Source organism: Pseudomyrmex gracilis, unplaced genomic scaffold, assembly GCF_002006095.1.
Source record: "Pseudomyrmex gracilis isolate BER0280 unplaced genomic scaffold, ASM200609v1 scaffold_22, whole genome shotgun sequence".
NCBI classification, from domain to species: domain Eukaryota; kingdom Metazoa; phylum Arthropoda; class Insecta; order Hymenoptera; family Formicidae; genus Pseudomyrmex; species Pseudomyrmex gracilis.
Genome location: NW_018020606.1, coordinates 1,117,862 through 1,139,449, shown reverse-complemented (window position 1 = coordinate 1,139,449; position 21,588 = coordinate 1,117,862). Strand labels below are relative to the sequence as shown.

The following is a 21,588-nucleotide window of genomic DNA, read 5'->3' as shown; positions in this document are numbered from 1 at the left end:
TTTTTTTTTTTTTTTTTTTTTTTTTTTTTTTTTTTTTTTTTTTTTTTTTTTTTTTTTGTAGTTTTACTTATTTATATAAAGTCAGTTTCATATTGTATATTAAATATTATTTTTTTATCTTATTTCAGTGGTTATTATTTAAATGATTCTTTATTTGAGCTTAAAGCTTTTCGTTTGCGTCAGAACACATTTTGACGATGTTGTTCTTCCCTTAGTTTGATATTTGTTTTATTGTTTGTGCTCATCACGCGTATTGTGTGTGACCGTCAGTACACTTACATCTTCAAAAGTATAATAGATATGTTGCATGTTTGCGTATCAGCAACTAATTTACATCACTGATATTAGATTTATATCGTTATTAAAGAAATTGTATACGCGGTGTATTAGAACACGTTAATGTTACTTTTTAGCTTGAAATTTAAAATGATAAAAATAATACTCAATTTTATACAAAAAGTAATTGTAATAAAGAATTAAAGTTTTACATATTACATAAAAGACAAACAAAATAAATACATACATTTTCAGTATCAGTTGTTGAAAAGGAAATAAACATGGAAATAAAGATACACTAAACACGTTTTACTACTTGTATACACATACATATTTTATATATATATATATATATGTATATATAAGTTTATGTATGTTATATTAATCTAGTTCACATAAAAGCAATCTTATATTTTAGATATATGCTAAATAAGTGCTGCAGTTAAAAACCTTTGGTGATGTGTTAAAGTGTCTTGGTGTTGGACAACTTATTGTAAGACAACAATACATAAATGCAAAGTGTATTTAATGTGCATATAAATGTTTATTACAAAAATCTGGAAATTTATAAACTGTAGCATTTAAAATTTAGCTTGTGAAATGTAGCATATTCTTGAAGCAGTTAAGTATTTTTAATATTTGTAAAATGCGTGTTTTTTCTTTTATTTTAAATGCTTAAAACAGAGGAGTCAGATATGGACCGCGTCTTCAAATTGCCATCTACTACATTTATCGGTGGCAAGGAAAAATCATTACCGCTTCGCGAGATCCTGAAACGACTTGAAGCGGCTTACTGCGGTCACATTGGCGTCGAATTCATGTTTATTAATTCGTTGGAGCAATGTAATTGGATTAGACAAAAAATGGAAACGCCCGGTATAATGGAAATAACGAACGACGAGAAGAGGCTCATTTTAGCGAGATTAACGCGCGCAACCGGGTAATAATATTGATGTTAACTGAAATATCTGAATTTCCAGAATTATGTTAACTCCAAAAATAGGTAGTTTTAGTAATTTTAGGAGTGTTTTTTCAGTGTTAGTTTTTCTTTTTTTTTCTTTTTTTTTTTTTTTTTGTACATAACAATTTACATTTGAGGAAGATGAAAATATTTTTTAATATATATTTTAACACTAAAATATAATAAATATATAAGTATAACTTGTTTCTCCGAAATAGAGATGTTTAATTTTTTTATCTACATAATTGTTAATATCTAAAGAATATGGTTACTAAATAATTTTTTTACTCTGAATTACAGATTTGAGGCGTTTCTTGCACGTAAATGGTCTTCGGAGAAAAGATTTGGTTTGGAGGGTTGCGAGATTTTAATCCCAGCTATGAAACAAGTGATCGATAAGTCCACGGAATTAGGAGTTGAATCTATTGTCATGGGTATGCCTCACCGTGGGCGTCTAAATGTTCTTGCTAATGTCTGTCGCAAGCCATTGAGCCAAATATTCACACAATTTGCTGCTCTCGAAGCTGCCGATGACGTAAGTATTTAAATAATTTGCCCTTAGCTATATAAAAAAATTGTATGTTATTATTTTGTTGATTCGAGTAAAAACGTAATTATTCTAGGGTTCTGGTGATGTAAAATATCACTTGGGTACCTATATTGAACGTCTAAATCGTGTAACAAACAAAAATATTCGTCTCGCTGTAGTCGCAAATCCGTCTCATTTGGAGGCTGTTGATCCAGTAGTGCAAGGCAAAACACGTGCCGAGCAATTTTATCGAGGTGATGGTGAAGGAAAAAAAGTAAGTAATCATGAGATGTCAGAAATTCTATATATCAAGTGTTTTAATAGTAATTCAGTCGTTACATAATGTGGAATTCTTACAAAACTGGCTTTTAAAGCTGAATTTAAAAGTTAAATTAATCTCTATTAGAGAAAGTAAGAGGCCAGTAAGAGCTAAACAATAGATATATATGCAAAATATAGGTTTTTAACATGTACAAATTAATATATATAAAAATTCAAATTTTTAATTCTATTTAAAAATTTATTTCGGATGCTTAATTTTTGCATTTCGTATATATTGTTACGCATTACACGTAACTTGCGGCTTCCAAAACAACACGCGCGAGATTTACAAATATAATGCCTTTATTACAAAGCATACAATTACAATGTTCTGTTCTACGCATTATACTAGAGAAATTTAAACGAGATTGGCGCCGTGCGTCAAACTCGCCGCGATTCGAATCTATCAACCAAATATTCGTCGCTCGGGGCAACTTTTCTGTTTTCTTTCTTTTCTCTCCGATATGAATAGCGCGGCTATTCATACCGGGCAGCTGTAACAATATAAATAATTCATTTCTCTATAAAATTTAAGAAAGTATTTCAAAAAAGACACCTTGGCCAGGTGTCAAATCGACTTCCTGCAGTCGCCTTATTAATTTGACCACCAAGACACTAGATAAATTTCTCGCAATGTTTGAATATATTTATTAATTAAAAGAAAAAAACATACATAGGTCCAGCGTTTGACTTTTACTAGCTTTAAGTTTTTTCTAATAGTTGTATATTAAAGACACTCTTATACCTTATCTTATTTTGTATGTTTGCTCTTAAAGTGTTTGTTTAAAAAGCTGATCATCTCTATCTCTATCTCTCTCTTTCTCTCTTTCTCCTCTTCTCTCCTTTTTCTCTCTCATTAGCAAAATATTTAATACATAGTACAGACAATTTAGATTTCATTTCCAAATTTATTTTAATGGAATATTTTGAAGTATATAATTATGTGTAATTTAGGTTATGTCTATTCTTCTTCATGGAGATGCTGCGTTCTGTGGTCAAGGTATTGTCTTCGAGACAATGCATTTATCCGACCTACCTGATTATACCACTCATGGAACTATTCACATTGTCGTGAATAATCAGATTGGATTTACTACGGATCCAAGACATTCACGATCATCACCTTACTGCACTGGTTAGTGTTAGTCGATTTTTGTTTTATCTTTTGATAATATTAACTTAATTTTGTCTACAACAAGTTTATATGATTTACTATAGACGTAGCTCGAGTGGTAAATGCGCCAATCTTCCATGTCAACTCTGATGATCCTGAGGCCGTGATGCACGTGTGCAAGGTAGCAGCGGAATGGAGAGCCACTTTCCACAAAGATGTTGTCATTGATTTGGTCTCATATAGACGCAACGGCCACAATGAGATCGACGAGCCGATGTTTACGCAACCTCTTATGTACCGCAAAATCAAGAAGACTCCACCAGCTCTTGAGAAATATTCCAATTCACTCATCGCCGATGGTGTTGTCACGCCTGAAGAAGTTAAGGTACGAAAACGTAATGCTTATTTTGTTGATTAAATTAATACTAAACAATTATGCTATACTATAGGATGTCAAAGATAAGTATGAAAAAATCTGCGAAGAAGCGTATAATAACGCCAAACAGGAAACACACATCAAATACAAAGATTGGTTAGATTCACCGTGGTCTGGTTTCTTTGAAGGAAAAGATCCGTTGAAGGTATCACCTACTGGTATCAAAGAAGACACACTCGTACATATCGGAAAGAAATTCTCGTCACCGCCACCGAATGCTGCCGAATTTGTCATCCACAAAGGTAAGCACAACAACGATATATACTACAGAAAAATTATTAAATAAAAGAGAAATATTATAAATTAAATAATATTACAAGTATATAAAACATAAAAAAACATTTGTGAAGGAACGTTTATTATTTGATATAGATAATATAGATATGTATACATAATATAAATATATAGATAATATAATAAATATATAAAAAATTTATTATATAATATTTTTAAATATATTAGGTATGCGCAAAATTATATATCAATTTTATATATTCTACAGGTATTGAGCGTATTTTGAAGGCCCGTATGGAAATGATTGAAGCTAGAACTGTTGACTGGGCACTTGGTGAAGCTATGGCTTTTGGATCTCTTCTCAAAGAAGGAATCCATGTCCGATTGTCAGGTCAAGATGTAGAAAGAGGCACATTCTCGCACAGACATCATGTGCTTCATCATCAAACTGTTGACAAAGCGACCTACAGACCGCTTTGCTATTTGTATCCTGATCAGGCGCCTTATACAGTCTGCAACAGTTCTTTGTCCGAATTCGGCGTTCTTGGTAAAATTGCGATAATTTTTGTTTACTATAAATATTATTTTATAATTCTTCTGCTTCGTTAAATAATTTAATTACGTGTGTTTGTGTGTGTGTGTACACATACAATTAAATCTTGTAGGTTTTGAGCTGGGTTACTCTATGACAAATCCAAACGCGTTGGTGTGCTGGGAAGCTCAATTTGGAGACTTCAACAATACAGCGCAATGTATAATTGATCAGTTTATCAGCAGTGGCCAAGCTAAATGGGTGAGACAATCTGGTCTTGTAATGTTGCAACCCCATGGTCTTGAAGGAATGGTAAATTCATAAAAGCAACTTTGTTGTAATTAAGCTTACATTATTTTCATAATATTATCTGTTGGTTTTTAATTTCTCTTCTTTTAATTTTTATAGGGTCCCGAGCACTCAAGTGCTCGCTTAGAGCGTTTCCTTCAAATGTCTGCCGATGATCCGGATTATTTTCCCCCTGAAAGTGAAGAATTTGCTGTTCGTCAGTTGCATGATAGCAATTGGATTGTCGCCAACTGCAGCACACCGGCTAATTACTTTCACATCTTGCGACGGCAGATTGCATTGCCATTCAGAAAACCATTGATTCTTATGACACCAAAGTCGTTGCTCCGTCATCCGGAAGCCAAGTCCAATTTCGACTTGATGTTGGAGGATACGCAATTCCTCAGAGTAATTCCGGAAGAAGGCACGGCAGCGGAAAATCCCAACGGTGTCAAAAGGCTGCTTTTCTGCTCTGGAAAAGTTTATTATGACTTGAAGAAAGCTCGCGCGGAACGAAAACTGGACGACAAGATTGCGATAGCCAGAGTTGAACAAGTCAGCAGTCATATCAAAGTTTTAATGAATTTATTATTTACATTTATTATTTACATTTATAACAATATTCTGAAAATATTTTTGTTGTTGATCACTTTGTCTAATTTTGTTATAGATCTCACCCTTTCCATACGATCTTGTTAAAAAAGAAGCTGAAAAATATCCTAATGCAGAGTTGGTATGGTCTCAAGAAGAACACAAGAATCAAGGTGCGTGGACCTATGTACAGCCTAGGTTCCATACAGCGCTTAGCGGTGGCCGAAAAGTGATGTAAGTAAAAATAGAGTTGCCAAATAATAAGAACTGGAGTATGAAAACGTATATATGTGTGAACACACTTGTGTTACATCGTTCCCAGTTTGTTTCTTGTATCTTTATCTGTTCACACGGCCCACGTTTTTTTCTTTTGTTGCGACAAAACAAGAGATATTAACGCGATTTGTTAAAATTTTGCTGCTATTATGTATTTTTTTTTTACACGGTATCACAAAAAAAAATAAAATGTCGCAATTGTACAATCACTCTTGCTCTCTTTTTATATATTTTATGAAAATAAAGTGAAAAATTTGGGCCGTGTGTTGCAGTGGCTCGTCAGGAACGAGTGAAAATGGTGGAGGGTGGTTTACCGGTTTGTTCTTATCGTCTAAACCAGTTAAAACCATAACTGTATCAGATCTACAGTCAACAGAATCTACTGAACTGAAGAAGAGAATAGTGAGGTAATATCGATGCTCTTTTAATTTAAATAAATATATAAACTATTTGGAGAGTATATTATTAAAGTGTTTACTTATGTATTTTTTTCTATATCTATATATGATTTTCTATATCTATATATATCTTTTCTATATCCTATATATGATTTTAATGTATAGTAATGTACTCTTTTGATTGCACTTTATAGTAAACTTTTTAAGTGATGTTTTTGTAAAGCAATTTTTTCTTTGAGTCAGTAGATATTGTTGACCGATATTGATAACTGTAAACAAACGTTTTCGAGAAGCGATTGACATATTGAGTAAAGTCGATATTATTGTTTTAGGTATGCTGGACGACCCACTGCATCCTCGCCTTCCACCGGCAGCAAAATGCAGCATCTCAAAGAACTCAAGCAACTGCTGGACGATTCCCTCAGTCTTTAATGATTCTTTTTAGCTCTATGTATAGAACTTAAAGATTATTTATTTTTCTCATATACTATGTGTCTGTTACACTTTTATGTCCTGTTCGACATATACAAAAATTACACTGTAGCCGTCTAAAGTGTTTCTTCGCCATTGTCATCTCCTGTATTTAAGTTCGCTCACGTGCACGAATGTTTCATGTTCTTTCATTTGAAATATTATTAGTGATTGATAATAAAAATGCAACTTATACTTCAATCGCGTAAGTTTTTAATGTTATACGTACTACTGATTTAATAATACTATCTACTATCTATTTTTTTTTTTAATTTTTCTTATATTGTTATTTTATACTATTATTTGTTGTATTATATAAGTAACTTATATACATTTTGTTCTGTTTTTGTGTTACAAAAAGAATTCGTAACAGTTTTTTTTTAATAAACGCGATTGCACACATAATGTAAGTGAAATATTGTAATTGGAATTTGTAAGCTCGTCTATTAATTTATGCAAACATGAAGCATTCGTGTCTAAGTCATCTCTTCTATACTACTTTATTCTAAATTAATCTCATAAAGTCGATAAAATCATTAAAAGGAAAAGTATTATTAATTTATACGATGTTATGTAGAGCGTAACATTTTTTTTAACGTATAGCAACGATCTTGAAGTAATATATTCTAGATTGCAAAGACTGTCCATGATAAAAGGCTTTGAGATAATACACGATAACCTTTTTTTTTTTTTTTTTCTATTTATTGATATATCGTGAAAAGATGGCTGCGCCAATCACTTTAACTTTTTAGTTTTGCTTTTTTATAAAAAGATAAAGGATTGGCGATTCACGTAGAATTGCGTTCGTCTTATAATTGTAAAGGTACTGCATATGCATATATATATATATGTGTGTGTGTGTGTATGTGTGTATAAATGTAATCATTGTCTTATCCACCTTGAAACCCTCACATTCGCTGACAACATCAAATAAACGATTATATGTGAGCGCTGGTAAGCATTCGAATATTAGTCAACGAGCGAAAATAAGTGCTTATAAGCGTGAGCATCTAAGGCGAACGCATCTATAGAGTGGTATTAACGCAGACATAGCACTACCTCTTGAGATCAATATCTCGAAGCTTTATGCTAATACAAAATTAAGTGCAAGTTGTTCTTTGGACAGTTTATAGTCATCTCCAACTAGTATCATACTTTTGCTCTGTCGGTTTCAGCCAAGTACAAAAGGGTAAAATATACATCGAAGTTTAATTGTCAACTTGATTTGGATTTAAAAGCATCTTGTGCAAATAAAATTCTAGTGCTACTCCATGGACAGTACTAACGGAATGTTTCAACTCGTTTAACAATGTATTAAGAGTAGTAAAGAAAAATTAATAATACTTAGTAGCATCTAAGAAATAATTGTAATGACAATTTAATCGGAGCAGTAGCATCTTCTTGTGTAGGCCGTTACGCAATAGTGTGAAGGTATATGTTACAGTATTTATATTCTTCTACTTGTACTATTTGAAGACGAGACACACTTGAACAGAAAAAGAAGTATCGTATCCTTTGCGTTATCGTTGATGAAAAGGAAGTATTTTACATATTCTTATGATTGTTTTATATGTTATAGAAAGTGCAATAAGGTGATAGAATTGCCTTATTTTTTTTAAGCATGTGAAACAATAGTTATGTGATATCTCTGTTTTGCGCAATTTAATATCGATATATTATGTATAGATAGACAAACACACAAAGGCCGCATTATCCATTATTTTACTTGTTTGTTATATTACTTGTGTGCGTAATATAACAGTAGTACACATGTGCAAAACTGCTATTATAAATAAACCTCAAAAGTAACATCTGACACTTTAAAATTTTGTTTAGCAAAAACTTACGTGCGATATTGTAGTATCTTATTAGTTGCTGATTAAATTAAATTCTTTCTGTCATCTCGTGTAATATATTCCTTTTGTAATGTAATAGTTGCAAGCTTAGTGAGATATACATCCTTATAAAAAAAAAGGGTTTGAAAATAATTACTTCTAAATCACAATTCTTTCAAATATGGTACATGCTATAGAAAAATTGTCAGAAAACACTAAGGATATAGAGACAATGAATAACTATAAGGATATAGAGACAATGAAAATACATTCGTCATTTTTTTTGCTGTAACATTTTTCTTATTAATAAATAGTAGTATAGAAATTCAATTACAAGAAACTAGAAAGCACGTTTAAAAAGTTCTGTTGTGAGAAGAAAATCATTGAATTTCGAATCTGAAGAGAGCAAAAGAAATCTCGATGAGAGTTTTGTGAAAATTAATTTTTTATTGCGCATAACGTTGGGAGTATAACACAGTGTAAATAAATCATCAAAAAATAAATACAACAAGATGCAGAGAAAGGAAAGTAAATTAAGTAATTAATCTTAGTGCAGCGCCTAGCAAAAACTACTAATCTCGAGTAGAAGATAATGGTTGCATTCCGATATTCACTGCTAGTACTGAAAATCTATATACTTTACGTCACATGCACTATGGATTTTCAATACTGACAGTGAATGTCGAAACGCAGCCACTGTAAGATTACAAGTTACATAACTAAACGACGCGTTTTGTAGTAACTATTATTATTTTACTATGTTTTTAGAAGATACACAGCGTTGTTTCATCGGACAAGCATTTAATATCGAGTGCACTTGCATTTTTATGCGTATGCGTTTAATAAGTTCCTAAGCTTTCTACATAATTAAATTCAATCGCGCTAAACAAATCTCAATAAAATACAATACTTTTGTTTGACACGCTCAAAATTCTGCGCGTAATTCGTAATATTGCTCTTTTATTGCGCGAAAAATACAATAAATAAAATATATATTTATTTAACATTAAATAGTAATATATGTATAGCGTCAGTTCGGCTTTAATAATCGGTTTGTCCCAGCACACTGTACATGATCTTCTTGAAGCTGTTGCTCTGATGTATCTTCTCGCCCTCGTCGTCCATCACGTTTATCTGAAAATTGAATTAATCTTAGCCATTTCACGTTTCTCCGAATTATAAATGTAAACATTTTATTTTTATCTTCTTAGAAATGCATGCATAATTGTTTGTAGACTTCTCACACATAATACTGTGTGCTTCTCAAACATAATGTGCATTAGATGTCTAATGGATATTCATAACTCCATGTAACGTCTAATGAACATCTAATGAAGGCTTATATACTGTTGTTCCGTGTAGGTTAACGCGCTTTACGTAAAACAAAAAAACGAACTATCCGGTTTAGTGTATATACATAATGTGAAACAACACATCTTATCTTATAAATTAAATAACCTTTCTATGCAAAAGCAAGTGAGCACTTTAGCAATAATATCAGAAAACGCACGTACAAGTTCCTGCGAAAATTTTAATAGTCGTTGACGAGATCCTTAACGAAAGGGAGAGGAAAGGGACGTCTATATAATCCACCCTTAACGAAACAGAGGTCGAGAATTAATCTAATGATGTCTTTGACAATGACAATATTGAATAACAGATTCTAAATGACAAGTTACTAACAAATGCGCATATATTAGAATTGAATACGTACGTTTATTGTGAAAATCATATTGTCACATTAACTTTATTTATCGTTTTAAGTTTGAAGAAAATAAGGAATAACAAATTTACGCAAGTTTTTAATTTATCTTTTTTTTTGGAATAATAATAATGATGATGATGATAATAATAACAAGAATAAAAACAATATTAATAATAATAATAATAAATGGTAGCTTTATTGAGCCACACATAAATATAAAAGCATATTAGTAATATTTATTGAAAATACGCGATATTGTTATTTTTTACACATCTGAATGAAAAATATATAATACTCACGTATGCTGGACTTTTCGGTGGAGTCTGGTATATCTATATAGAATAAAATGTATTGCTTAATGCAATATCGTGAAAAAACGTGTATTTAAATATAATATTTAACTTTAAAAAGAATTTTAACTTACAAAAGAAGGACGTAACTATTTTATTTTATATGTTTAGACTAGATTTACTTACAATGAATTGAATGATACAATTAAAAATATGAAACATAAGCATGTTTATCACATAACTTTTATAAAGGCTAATATTTTATAAATGTAAAAAGCTGACTTTCCGAATGGTACATGATATCTAATTGTTAGAATTATAATTTTATTATTATGTTAAACATAATATTTTGATTATAAAATGTATCTTACAAGTAAGCAAATACCGTAAGCAATTGTAAGAACGTACCTTATTCGACTTTTGCGGTGTGAAAACACCAGTGCGAGCTGGTTGCCTGACTTCCTGGATCTGGTCTCCAAGTTCTTCCTCCTGCAGAGCTTTGTATGCCTCGCTCTTACTCGGATCATATTTCATCGGCTTCTTCAGACTGCACATACCGCATGTGTACACAGGGACGACTTTTAATGTTCACTTTTTTGTTTTTCCTCACGTGTGACATTTTTTAATCTGAGTTGGTTAGCAAAACACGGTATCTAAATGCAAGCTTTTGATGCATTTGTTAACCCCTCGTGGACTTTCAAAACAGCCTACTAGTTTTTTTTCAATTTTTTTCTTTTTTCTGAAAATGTTTGAACAATTCGGCGTCAATCAAAACAACAAATTGAAAAAATTTCTAGTAGTTTTGAAGATATAAGCGTTAAAAAAAAACTAGTTTTAATTAGAGACACCGGTTTGAAATTTTTGTGTGGGTTTAGAAGATCCATGTCAGTCTACGAAGAGTTAAAAAACGTCAAAGTTAGTATCATTACGTGTTCTCTCAACTACTATATTATAAGCTAACTCTATGTCGCATGCAAAAATTTTTTTATTGCTTTTGCTAAAGAAAAAGTGTTTTGCGCAAAAATACTCTAAACTTTCTAATTTTTTAAATAACATGTTTACAATTTTTACTATGTAACGAACGACAAAATCGAAACAATAATTGTACATTTATTTTAAACTTAAATTTTGTTTCAATTGGAACTCAATGGCCACGTTTCGTATATTTTAATAATTTGATTGACGATTAAAATATTTATTTTACCTATCTACAATATCTACATATATAATTGAAAAGTTTTTTGTTATTTAAAACAAATAATTATAACAAATGTACTTTTTAATATAATACTTATTGCAACGAATCTTTGGAGTTATAAGTTAAATAATAATAATGTCTAGAATGTTTTTTATTTTAAATTAAGGAATTTTAGAGTTAATTACTTAATGTTTTTTATTTTCTTAACGCAGACACCCATCCATTAGACATCTAGTGGACATATATAATCTAATCTGACTTCTCTAGTGAAAGTTTGTATAGTGTTTTATGTGAGTTTAATATCGTACAATAAATTTTTTTATTAATTTAGAAAAATAATTTGTCCGATATTTATAAACGCATAATTTGTTATACTTTGATAATAATAAAAAAAAGTTTTCCCTCCCTTCCAATAATACATATAAAAACCAAGAAACTCTGCCATCGTAGATCCGATATGCGAGAAGCATCGGAAAACGTCTCAAATGTCAGTCGATAATTTTTAATTTGGTTTATTGAATTGCGGCCACACGTTCTTCGAGGAGACGGCCTTGGCCTGCTCCTTCAAGATTCTCGCTTGATCCTGTATTTCTTGTTTCTGTTTCACGAAGGAAAAGTCTATGAAAATGCTGAAAAACAAACAAACCGCTACGTAAGTAATTAATCATCTGTTGGATCAAAGAACCGTACGAAAGAAGGACCGAATCTTCTATTTTAATGATCGAAGACTGGTGATCGCGCATCGATGAATGGCATATAAGTCTGTACACGTAATTTACTTTTCCACATAATAAACTTTCTCCGTAGTAGCATGAAAAATATCAACTATCAAAAAGGATAATTTTTGTTTTTCATATTTCTTCTGAACTCACAGAAAATCTCTAAAATTACGTCCAAATATCATTAGTATTACTCTTTTAAGTAGAAACAGTTTAAATTCCACCTATTTGTGAGAGTATAAATGGCTTAATTAAGCAAAAAAGCTGATTTTTTATTAAATATATACATTATTTTGCGCTGCAATAAGCTTCACGGCGTATTAGCAATTCGTTGTAAAGATATCTACATGTGTATTTAATTCGGTCTGAATGGTTAAAGATTGGTTAAGAAAATGTAGTAACAATCGTAAGTAATGATCGATACTTACGGTACAGCGGATGCTTGACACTTGATGGTATCCGCAATGTTCTGTTCCGAATAGAGCCCGATTGGCGAATTGAATTGCTTGTGAACGATCTAACAAAAATAAAATTTCACATTTTTTTATCAGTGTAACCATTATATTAACGAAGATTACAGTATGTGTGTGTCATGTTCAAATGTTAGGTATAAACTTAGGTATAAACAGTTTATACCGCAATATTGATTCATATTCGCCGAGTCATTACACAAGTTTAAGCTCTTTTTGTTTGTTTTCAAATAAAGATTGAAATTTTTTTTTATTAAAAGAACGCTAAGAACTTTCTACTACATTTAATATTCACAAAATTTAAAAACATTCTCGTGGCTTAAAATCAAAATAGTCAAATAAAAACTGAAGCATATATGTTATAAGAATTTACACATACACACACAGATGTGTATAGTAACGTGTAAATATTTTAAACTTTTGTGCAATATAAAAAAAATAGTAATAATGCAAGTATTAATAAAATTTTTATTAAAAATCATAAAAAATATGTCATCAAGTGTTGTGTCATTTACAACTGCAGCATTATGTCATAATACTTTTGCAAAAAATAAACATAATAAAAATCTAATGTGTTAGTCCCAACAAGTATTTGACTAACGTCAAGTTTCTTTTATCTTATGAAATTTAGTAATTAGCAATATATGTATCTAAAAATAAACAGTAGATATTCACAGCATAAGTTACTTTAGTAAATTATATTGTTAAATTAAACAAATTCTGGGGCATATATTATGGATCTTATATTAATTTATATACTGCAATAATTATGTTAAAAATATTGTACATATTATTGATTGTTATTGATTGTATTATTAATAATATTATTATTAGATATTAGTCAAAATAGAAAGTGTTTCTTTTCAAACGAAGATGACTTCCGTCAACTCAACAGGTTTCTTGTGGATATATTTGATATCCACAAAAAATGTAAGCGTCGAACGAACCTGTAAACGTCTTACAAAAGAAAACTGAGTGATTCAAACCTTTGGAACTTCATTCGGTCCGACGACACGCTGAAGTACCGTTTCCGCCACCTGTTCAGACGACATTTTTAATAAGATACAATTTAAAAGATTACGGTCTTAATACAAACACGTTTTTAGAAACACTTATTTTCGGTTTTATCACTAAAAATACTATTCAATAAACAAGCTTCTTTTCAGCGTTAAATTACTTTTTGTTTCATAGCAACTTCAGGATGAATCGTTTCGTAATGATGGGGTGCCGCCCTGATCATCGGATTTGGGTGATGACGTAGATAGCATTCGCCGAGAGGAGCATCTTTCTTGACCTTGGCACCTGGTAAGACCAAAGGAGTCGTACGGTAGGGCTGTAAGAATAAAGTAAATGTACTGTTATAATTTTGATAAACAAATTACATCCAAAATATCGCATTGGCTTTGATTATAGTCAGTACTACATACTTAGTACTTATCTTGATTTTTTATTAATATATATTTCTTATCTCTATCCTGTTTTTTATATGTAATTAATATATGTATATATAATTAACATTACATAGTATTATAGGTATTATAGACATGATATATAACAAAACAATATAATTATATAAGCATGATGATAGCTAATAAGGCAACCTATAAGATAATATTCTGCTAAAGCGGATGCAGCCAATTAACTAACGAGATCTAAATTAAACCGCAATAGAGACCATGGTGGAAATTGAAAGATAGCTTTTTAATCTTTGACACTTTTTTTTATGTCGCCATAATTCTCGTGCACAACAACGAGAATATAGTGATACTATCGATGTCGTAGTCTAATTTAAGATTTTGATTCTGTAATCAATAAGTTGCAATATAACGTGATACACAGTAAAGTACTTAAAAATTCGTCGCAATTTATATATTGTTTGAAATATATTAGAGATATTTTAGAATATCAACGTTAAATAACATCATTATATGTAATATAATATTAATTAATTCGATATTTCTAGCAACAACATCAGTCAAAAGTAATATTACCTGATCAACTCAAAGCAAACTAAACTTCTGTCTAGCAGGCTCACGATAAGGAAATTGTACAACATTGTCCTCGGTATTGTCACGAACGAATTTGGCAAGTTACGGATTCTTACGTCATTTTTGCGCGAGATTATGAAATTATGTGATTCTGCGGATATACATCACACCGATTTGCCACGCGAGTCGTCTCTGTTTACAGTTCATGTTGCCAGAATATAACTATATACGTAAAAATAAACAAGCATTAAGCTTGACATTTTCATATTTTCATGATTTCTGCAAAATTTTTGGGAAAAACTAAGAACCAGGTTTTTAATTATCGTAAAAAATTGTGAATACAGCGTGCAATTTTTTCTCATGCAAAAAATAATCTTTAATTTTATTTCTCATGTAAACCTATATCAAAATAGCTATACTTCTGAAAAGCAGCTCGAAAATTTATACACAATTCTCTGCAATAATTTTGTTTTGGTCTCAAAACTAATACGCGTGTTGAGCTTCCCAAACTACGCAGTTTTATATAAACACACACACACACACACACATGTATATATAAATATACATATATAACATCATAAAATGATGGATTTTTTTATTTTTCTGTAAAACTTATATTTTATACGCTCTTAAATTTATTTTTTTATACTTGAAATCGAGAAATTACAACTATTGATTAAGATTGACGATTGATAAATAAGAAATTAACACTCAATTTTCAATCTATGAAATAAAGAGATTTAATAATTTTACTACCATTTTACGTTCTCCCATCTTGCATGCTGCTACGTTTCATAATTAGAACTACGCTTGTAAACATGGTAAGAGCAAGTTTGCGTACGCAACTGTTGCGTTTTCCATTGCGTTTGCACTGTAAAATCGAGCGATTACAATATGATTCTATTAGAAACGGGTCAGGAACGTTATTAAATTTTAGATCCGCGAATGACTCTCTCGAAATAGATGAAGGCTCCCAGCTGGCAAAAATAACACGCACCCTCAGCCGCGTGAACAAGAATCACTGCTCTGTTTCTCTCTGTTCGTCTCACTTTTTACTGTCCGTGACTTCACTAGAAAGCGTCTGTATTTTATTTATTTTTATTTGCTTTCTTGACGAGAGAAGCGTTTCTTGCTGAAAGCGTTGACAAAGTCATACGTTGATTAAGAAAGATGCAATAAGTCGGGCAAGGAAGTCTGATTCCAAAGATCTCCATTTCAAAAATGTCCGACTTTCTTTCAGTTTCAATTTTAACTATATTTTGAACTATAGATCATAAAAATATTTAAAATAAATATTAGGAAGATTGAATATTTTTTTTAAAAACAAGATACGAAATATATATGTGTTAGCTCTCATATCTTTTTTTGTTTTAGAGAATTATCATAAACATCGTGATGATTGTTCGGACAACGTTTTTGTAAAAGATCTCCGAACTAAAAGAATGATCTCCAAACTAATCTCAGACGGAGCAAAACAGCTGTTATACACAGTAGTGTTTACTGGCGATGACGACGAGACAAAACTTAACTCTTTGGAAACTGATTAAAACACGTAATATAGAATACTGGTAAGATAAATGTTAACAATGAAATACATTTTGAGCTTATAATTCACAATTTGAAAAAATATAAAATTATAGAATTGAGATTTATACTAATAAAAATAATTCTATGACTAGTAAGTTGGTAAAATCCTCAAATTCTCTATTTCAAACGTCTAATAATAGTTTTACTATTTTCTTCTACTGATTTTATAGAAATTTCTGAACGATAGTTAAAAAAACTCCATCCGATTTTTAGGCAAGCTCAAGAACTCTATTCTGTTGGTACGAGTGTACAGAATAGGGTTCCAGATTGTTAATTAAACACATTTACATTCAGAATGTCATATTTTTTGTATCTTGACAAACTTGCTTGATTTTTTAGATTATAAATGACTGTAAAAAATACGAATCGTGTTTTTTGTATGACGACTCTTCATGTTTGTGAATAACTCAGATCCCGTTCACGCGAAAATAGAACGCAATATCCTATGAATGACATCTGCAACAGCAAGTTTATATTCTACGTGTGTTTTATTATATTGTACGTTACATATTAATACATATTGCGTGTTTGCAAGCGATCTCATCCTTTATTTTGAATTTAATAGCAAATTCCTCTTTAAAATTTCTTAAAATAAGAAATTGAAATTAATTACAATTTTATTGAATGCAAATTGTCTTGAAAACACAATTGTACGTTACAACGTGTCAATGTTAAAACTTATCTATATTTTCACACATAAATCGTTTAAATTTTTAATATTGTTTGTTTTAATATTTGATACCAATGTTGAAATTTTTCAATATCGCGTGAAACGTCAGTGGAACTGAACTTTTATGTTGTTATTAAGTTTTCATATTTTTAGAATAACGAGAATTAAGCCTGTGCGTTATTGTTGTTATTATTTGAATAAAACACATGAAATGTAATCTAAGCAAAACAAACAATGAATTTTTAAGATATGGAAGGCAAAACTTTTGTACTTAAATAAAACAAAGTTTACTAAATAAATAAGATTAATTTTTTTAATTTATATAACATGTACATAAATTATATAATTTATATACAAATATATAAATTATAATTAATTTTTATTGTACTTTTTAAATCTATTGATTAAGTAACTAAGTAATATGTTGTCTACAATATAGCTTCACTTTTAACATAAATATAGAAGCAACAGAGATTAAATCTCTTAATAACTTGTGAAAAATAAATTTCTTTGATAAAATCCGGTTTTGAGGTGTATCACAAAAATAACTTTTACTCTAAAATAGATATATAATTCATATTATCTTTGATTTACAGTTTTTGTATCGGAAAATTTTTATAAAATAAGAACGAGGAAGTTACATTATTATCATATCTTTCGAACTTTTATGGCAATCTAATTTGTCGGCAAAATTTGCACGCGTATATCTTGACCGTGTTCTCGAAAAAAAAATCATTCAAGAACGAGATAGATCATCTCGTGTGTTCGCGGTCTTTGCGGTTTCCTTATCTCGCGCGCATGAGTCCGCTGATGTTCTCTTTTCTTATGAACTTAATAAACTGACAAATTTTTTGCTTCTCTCTTTCATACCCAGTAAACAGCCGCTTCCTCTTCCTTTGGCTGATGTTCGATGTTGTAACGATAAACGGTTGTATAAGCGGGCATCTTTTTGTCTCGTCCGTTGAGATGCGTCCCGCGGGAGCAGTTTGATCTCTTGTCTTTTTTTCTCTTTCTCTCTCTCTCTCTCTCTCCTCTCTCGCTTTTTCCCGGCTTTTATCAACTTTTTTTAACGGCAACACCTTTGCGACTATTGCAATCGCTCGCGTCGTCTCTCGTTCGCGACTATTGTGCGATTATTTGCGCTAAAACACTACTGACTCGACGAGAGCGCGGGCGGCACTAAGTCTGGCTTTTTCCACACGCTCTTTTCTCTCTCTCTCTCTCTCTCTCTCTCTCTCTCTCTCTCTCTCTCTCTCTCTCTTTCTGTTTGCTTGTGTTTTTACGTAAAACTCTTGCTAAAATGTCTTACAAAGATGTTTGGAATAATCAATAAAAAATTTTACAAGAAAATATTTTCTTCGACAAATTCCAGAATCAAATTAACAAGACAATTGTTCACAAGTGTAATGTTTGATCGCTAAAATTTTCTAATAAATATTTTGTTATCACTATTAAATAGAAATAGAAATAGAACTATAAACTATAAATAGTATGTTTTAAATATCGAAAAACAAATGTACATTAAAATGTACATTGTAAATGTGACACATTTGGTTAAAAGTTGCCAGTCTTAGGAAAAAATAAAATTAGCACACATATATAAAAGCATAAAATATCAGAATTCTCGTAAATTATCTTCTTTCATTTAAATATTTTATAACATGTTATTTTACTTGGTGATATAGAAAAAAAAAAAAGATTACGTACATACTTAGGACTGAAAACAGATCTATTTCCACTAGATGAGAAATAACAAAAAAGAAGAAGACGACGTTTTGAATCTGCGAAAACGTCGGATCGAGACAGGCAGAGGTGGTTTTGCTGTGCAAAAGCGATATTTATAGCGTATGGCAAGCGTCTCTGCTGGTGGCGTCGGACTTTCCGATTTTGTGTGGCGCGAGCCAACAAAAATATATTCACACTTCCTCACGAATAAAGACACATTCATGCCATTTCGCGACTGCCACCCTGTTACCGGCGTTATTGCATTTGCCATAAGGATGTGGTCAATGCATGATCGCGGGATTGGAGAGCAATGCCGAATAAAATAAACGCGGTTCTTCCTGAAAAATGTTGGTATCGCAAAAACGAATGAAATACTTCGTCATAACGAGAGACATTTAAACCGCGATCTTTTGCAAATCATTGCCATTGTTGTTAAAAGTTGCCATATTTTTTTATGGAAAACAAACTCAACAATCACTGAAACTGTGCTAGTCTCTTGTTTATGTTTTAATGTAATTGTTGATCGCTTATTTGAAATGTAACGCAATAGTAAATAAAATTTTTTCAACATTTTACATTATTAAATATTTCATGTTATTTTGAATGGCCGGGAAGTGCAAATTAAACATAAAAAATGCTCTGTCAACGCAGTACAATTCGATGATAAATTAATGTTGTTAGTAAATTTCAAAGTGCAAAAGTGTACAGTCGGATTTCTGTTTTGTTATTTTCCTTTGTATTGTTACTCTCAAAATAGTAGCTTGTGGAAAATATATTTTATTAAAATACCTGCGACAAATGAACTTTTTCTTCACGAATTTCGTCTCGGTGTTCATGCGGTAAGACGATCGTGCTGCGAAGAGTGTATTCGGGAGTCGATATCGGTGATGGTCTGTATTCTTCAACCGAGGGTGATGGTATTGGACTTTTTGGTAATTCTTGAGGATGTTTTTTCGGCTCTTTATACCTATATAAAAGAATCACAAGAATTAGTATGACATTTCACACAGATATAAATATAATAATCGTAATAGTAGCAAATTGCAAGAAGCTCTGCGGCAGTGCTTCGATGAGTATAAAAATTAATTGTGTAAAATTTGATATTTTCATGAACACATGTGATCGTAAGTTAAAAAAAGTCGCAAAAAAAACATTAAAGAATATTATATAGAATTGATCACGTATGAAAAGAAGACAGAGTTTTTAATTTATATTGAAAATAAAAATAAATTTTAATTTTAAATTTTGTTTCGTCCGTTTTGCTTCGTCGTAATGAAAGTTTGCGTGATTGGAGAAGGATCATTATAGATGATTGCCGAGATAAAAAGTAGAGCGATTGTAACGTAACAGCCGAGAATGTTCAGCATGCTTTGTGTAAAGTAAAACTGATTAATCGAACAAAAACAAAATTAATAAACGGTGCTTCATAGTAGCGTAGTGCGACATATTGCGGCATTGTCAATCAAAAATGCGTAGTAATAAAGAGATAATATTGCATTCTGACAGACTAGTGACCGCAGCCCCGTTGCCAGTGACCGACTTGAAAATCGTAGATGACGGTGATGGTGACGCGGTGATGTACGTAGTGTCGGTGGTTAAACGTGATGATGTTGCGGCTCTCGAAGGCTCAGACCTTTCGACGACTAGCTTTATGATTTCGGAGTTTTGAAGAAGATTCTGTGCGTCTACATGCCTCACGTCCCGCGTATCGTAATCGTCAATTTTCCTGATCACGTCACCCTTCTGAAGCGCCTCGTTCTCCGACTGCAAATAGAACATCAGTCGTTATCGTTGATTTGAAGATATATCTCTCTCTTACTACTAAATTATCACTACTATTATAGAAAAGATAGTAAAAAAAAATTATATAAACTTAAATAATTGCAAATTTTTAAGCAAAAAGTAATTTATAGCAAAGTAACACTGATAGTGTTTTTAAATCTTTATCTTTCTTGTAAAAAATAAATATATTTATAAAAAATAAAATCATAACACGCTATAATGTTTGAAAAAGTTGATTTTCATTCTTCAGTTACGCATTTGATATTACACATTTGTGTCCGCGACGTACAAAAAGTCGCTCTCTAATTATCTCGTTGGACGCGTTTCGTTTAGGGATGCAACTACGCGTCGCAATGCAGTATCGTGTATCTATGTCAACAAGCACTAGATCGAATCGTTGATTTGAGAATTCCTTGGCAGAGACTTCTCTCTACTTCTAATGTTCACGGGATTATATTACGTCTTTTCCCATTGTTCAACCGCAAATGCCAACGCAAAATTGTATTGAAGCCAAGTAAGTAGACATCGACGCGAAACCTCGTTAATCAGAAACGAGTCTTTTACAGTCAGAGAAAAACTATATACTTAGTATAGATTATGTTTTTTTTTTTTTATCTTTATAAGTTTGTCATGCCTTGTTGCATTCATGTCAGTTTTGTTATTGCGTAGGTTCTTTTTTTTGCACAAAGATCTCGCTCTATTGTTCTCTTATTAAAACGAATTTAAATCCGTTATTGAATCTTAAACATTGCGAAGAAAACTTTTTTATTAATTTAAACGGAAATTACGTCAAAAAGAGACGACTCACGCGAGTGACAACAATCGGTGTGTTCAGATCGGCACCTCCGGCAATTCTTATACCCCAAGGTCTGCTAGTACTGGATCTCTTGAGCTTCACGACCACCGTGTGTCTTTTCGTCATGCTCTAGATTCGATTCGGCCAGCACCACCACCAATAATAACAATAACAACACAAGAACGATCACCTGATAATCAATCACGAAATGCACTACGCGAGCAGGATTGAAGACAGTCTCGATAAAAGAAGAATCGATTTTTCATAGATATAAAAGAAGACTACACGCGAATTTGCCGCGAGCGATAGATCTTCCGGATCTTGGTTGCTCTCTGCTCCGCTACTGAGATAGGAACTGTAACACTTGCCGACTACATGCTGACTTTGACAGAGCTC

At 31.5% G+C, this 21,588-nt stretch overlaps 2 protein-coding genes across 14 annotated transcripts in view; one reads left to right on the top strand and one right to left on the bottom strand.

The window, feature by feature from the left end:
* The window catches only part of LOC109851913 (2-oxoglutarate dehydrogenase, mitochondrial), a 14,728-nt gene extending 6,400 nt beyond the window's left edge, over positions 1–8,328 (top strand). For 5 of the 8 annotated variants that reach the window (XM_020422507.1, XM_020422504.1, XM_020422506.1 and 2 more), the window contains 12 exons: positions 961–1,216; positions 1,538–1,772; positions 1,861–2,040; positions 3,042–3,222; positions 3,306–3,586; positions 3,651–3,879; positions 4,140–4,418; positions 4,537–4,715; positions 4,812–5,246; positions 5,362–5,516; positions 5,831–5,965; positions 6,289–8,328. In XM_020422507.1, the coding sequence (XP_020278096.1) occupies positions 961–1,216; positions 1,538–1,772; positions 1,861–2,040; positions 3,042–3,222; positions 3,306–3,586; positions 3,651–3,879; positions 4,140–4,418; positions 4,537–4,715; positions 4,812–5,246; positions 5,362–5,516; positions 5,831–5,965; positions 6,289–6,388 (2,645 nt within the window). In that variant the 3' untranslated portion in view covers positions 6,389–8,328. The remainder of the gene's footprint in view (positions 1–960; positions 1,217–1,537; positions 1,773–1,860; positions 2,041–3,041; positions 3,223–3,305; positions 3,587–3,650; positions 3,880–4,139; positions 4,419–4,536; positions 4,716–4,811; positions 5,247–5,361; positions 5,517–5,830; positions 5,966–6,288) is intronic. The other 3 variants (XM_020422511.1, XM_020422508.1, XM_020422509.1) reach the window with 1 other exon arrangement.
* LOC109851915 (PDZ and LIM domain protein 3) lies at positions 8,129–21,574 on the bottom strand. 6 transcript variants are annotated; one of them, XM_020422517.1, is made up of 10 exons: positions 21,205–21,569; positions 20,119–20,378; positions 19,404–19,581; positions 13,822–13,977; positions 13,631–13,681; positions 12,603–12,691; positions 10,666–10,804; positions 10,267–10,299; positions 9,777–9,856; positions 9,305–9,396 (listed from the first exon to the last, which is right to left on the bottom strand). In XM_020422517.1, the coding sequence occupies exons 1-9, from the start codon at positions 21,316–21,318 to the stop codon at positions 9,794–9,796; spliced, it is 1,083 nt and encodes a 360-aa protein (XP_020278106.1). In that variant the 5' UTR covers positions 21,319–21,569; the 3' UTR covers positions 9,305–9,396; positions 9,777–9,793. The 6 variants fall into 6 exon arrangements, with proteins under 6 accessions (XP_020278105.1, XP_020278108.1, XP_020278110.1 ...); XM_020422516.1 differs by lacking the exon at positions 9,777–9,856 and having other exon boundaries at positions 8,129–9,396; positions 21,205–21,567; XM_020422519.1 differs by lacking the exon at positions 9,777–9,856 and having other exon boundaries at positions 8,129–9,396; positions 20,248–20,378; positions 21,205–21,566.
* Between the last annotated feature and the right edge of the window lie 14 nt (positions 21,575–21,588).

Bases quoted from the DNA above. Each gene is read 5' to 3' on its own strand.
- LOC109851915 (XM_020422516.1), bottom strand. From the start codon at position 21,318: ATGACGAAAAGACACACGGTGGTCGTGAAGCTCAAGAGATCCAGTACT. The intron at 13,682-13,821 runs GTAATTTAACGC...TCGTCTGAACAG, and splicing joins AAGTTGCTATGAAACAAAAA to GTGGCGGAAACGGTACTTCA. The intron at 9,397-10,266 runs GTGAGTATTATA...TTCAATTTTCAG, and splicing joins CACCGAAAAGTCCAGCATAC to ATAAACGTGATGGACGACGA.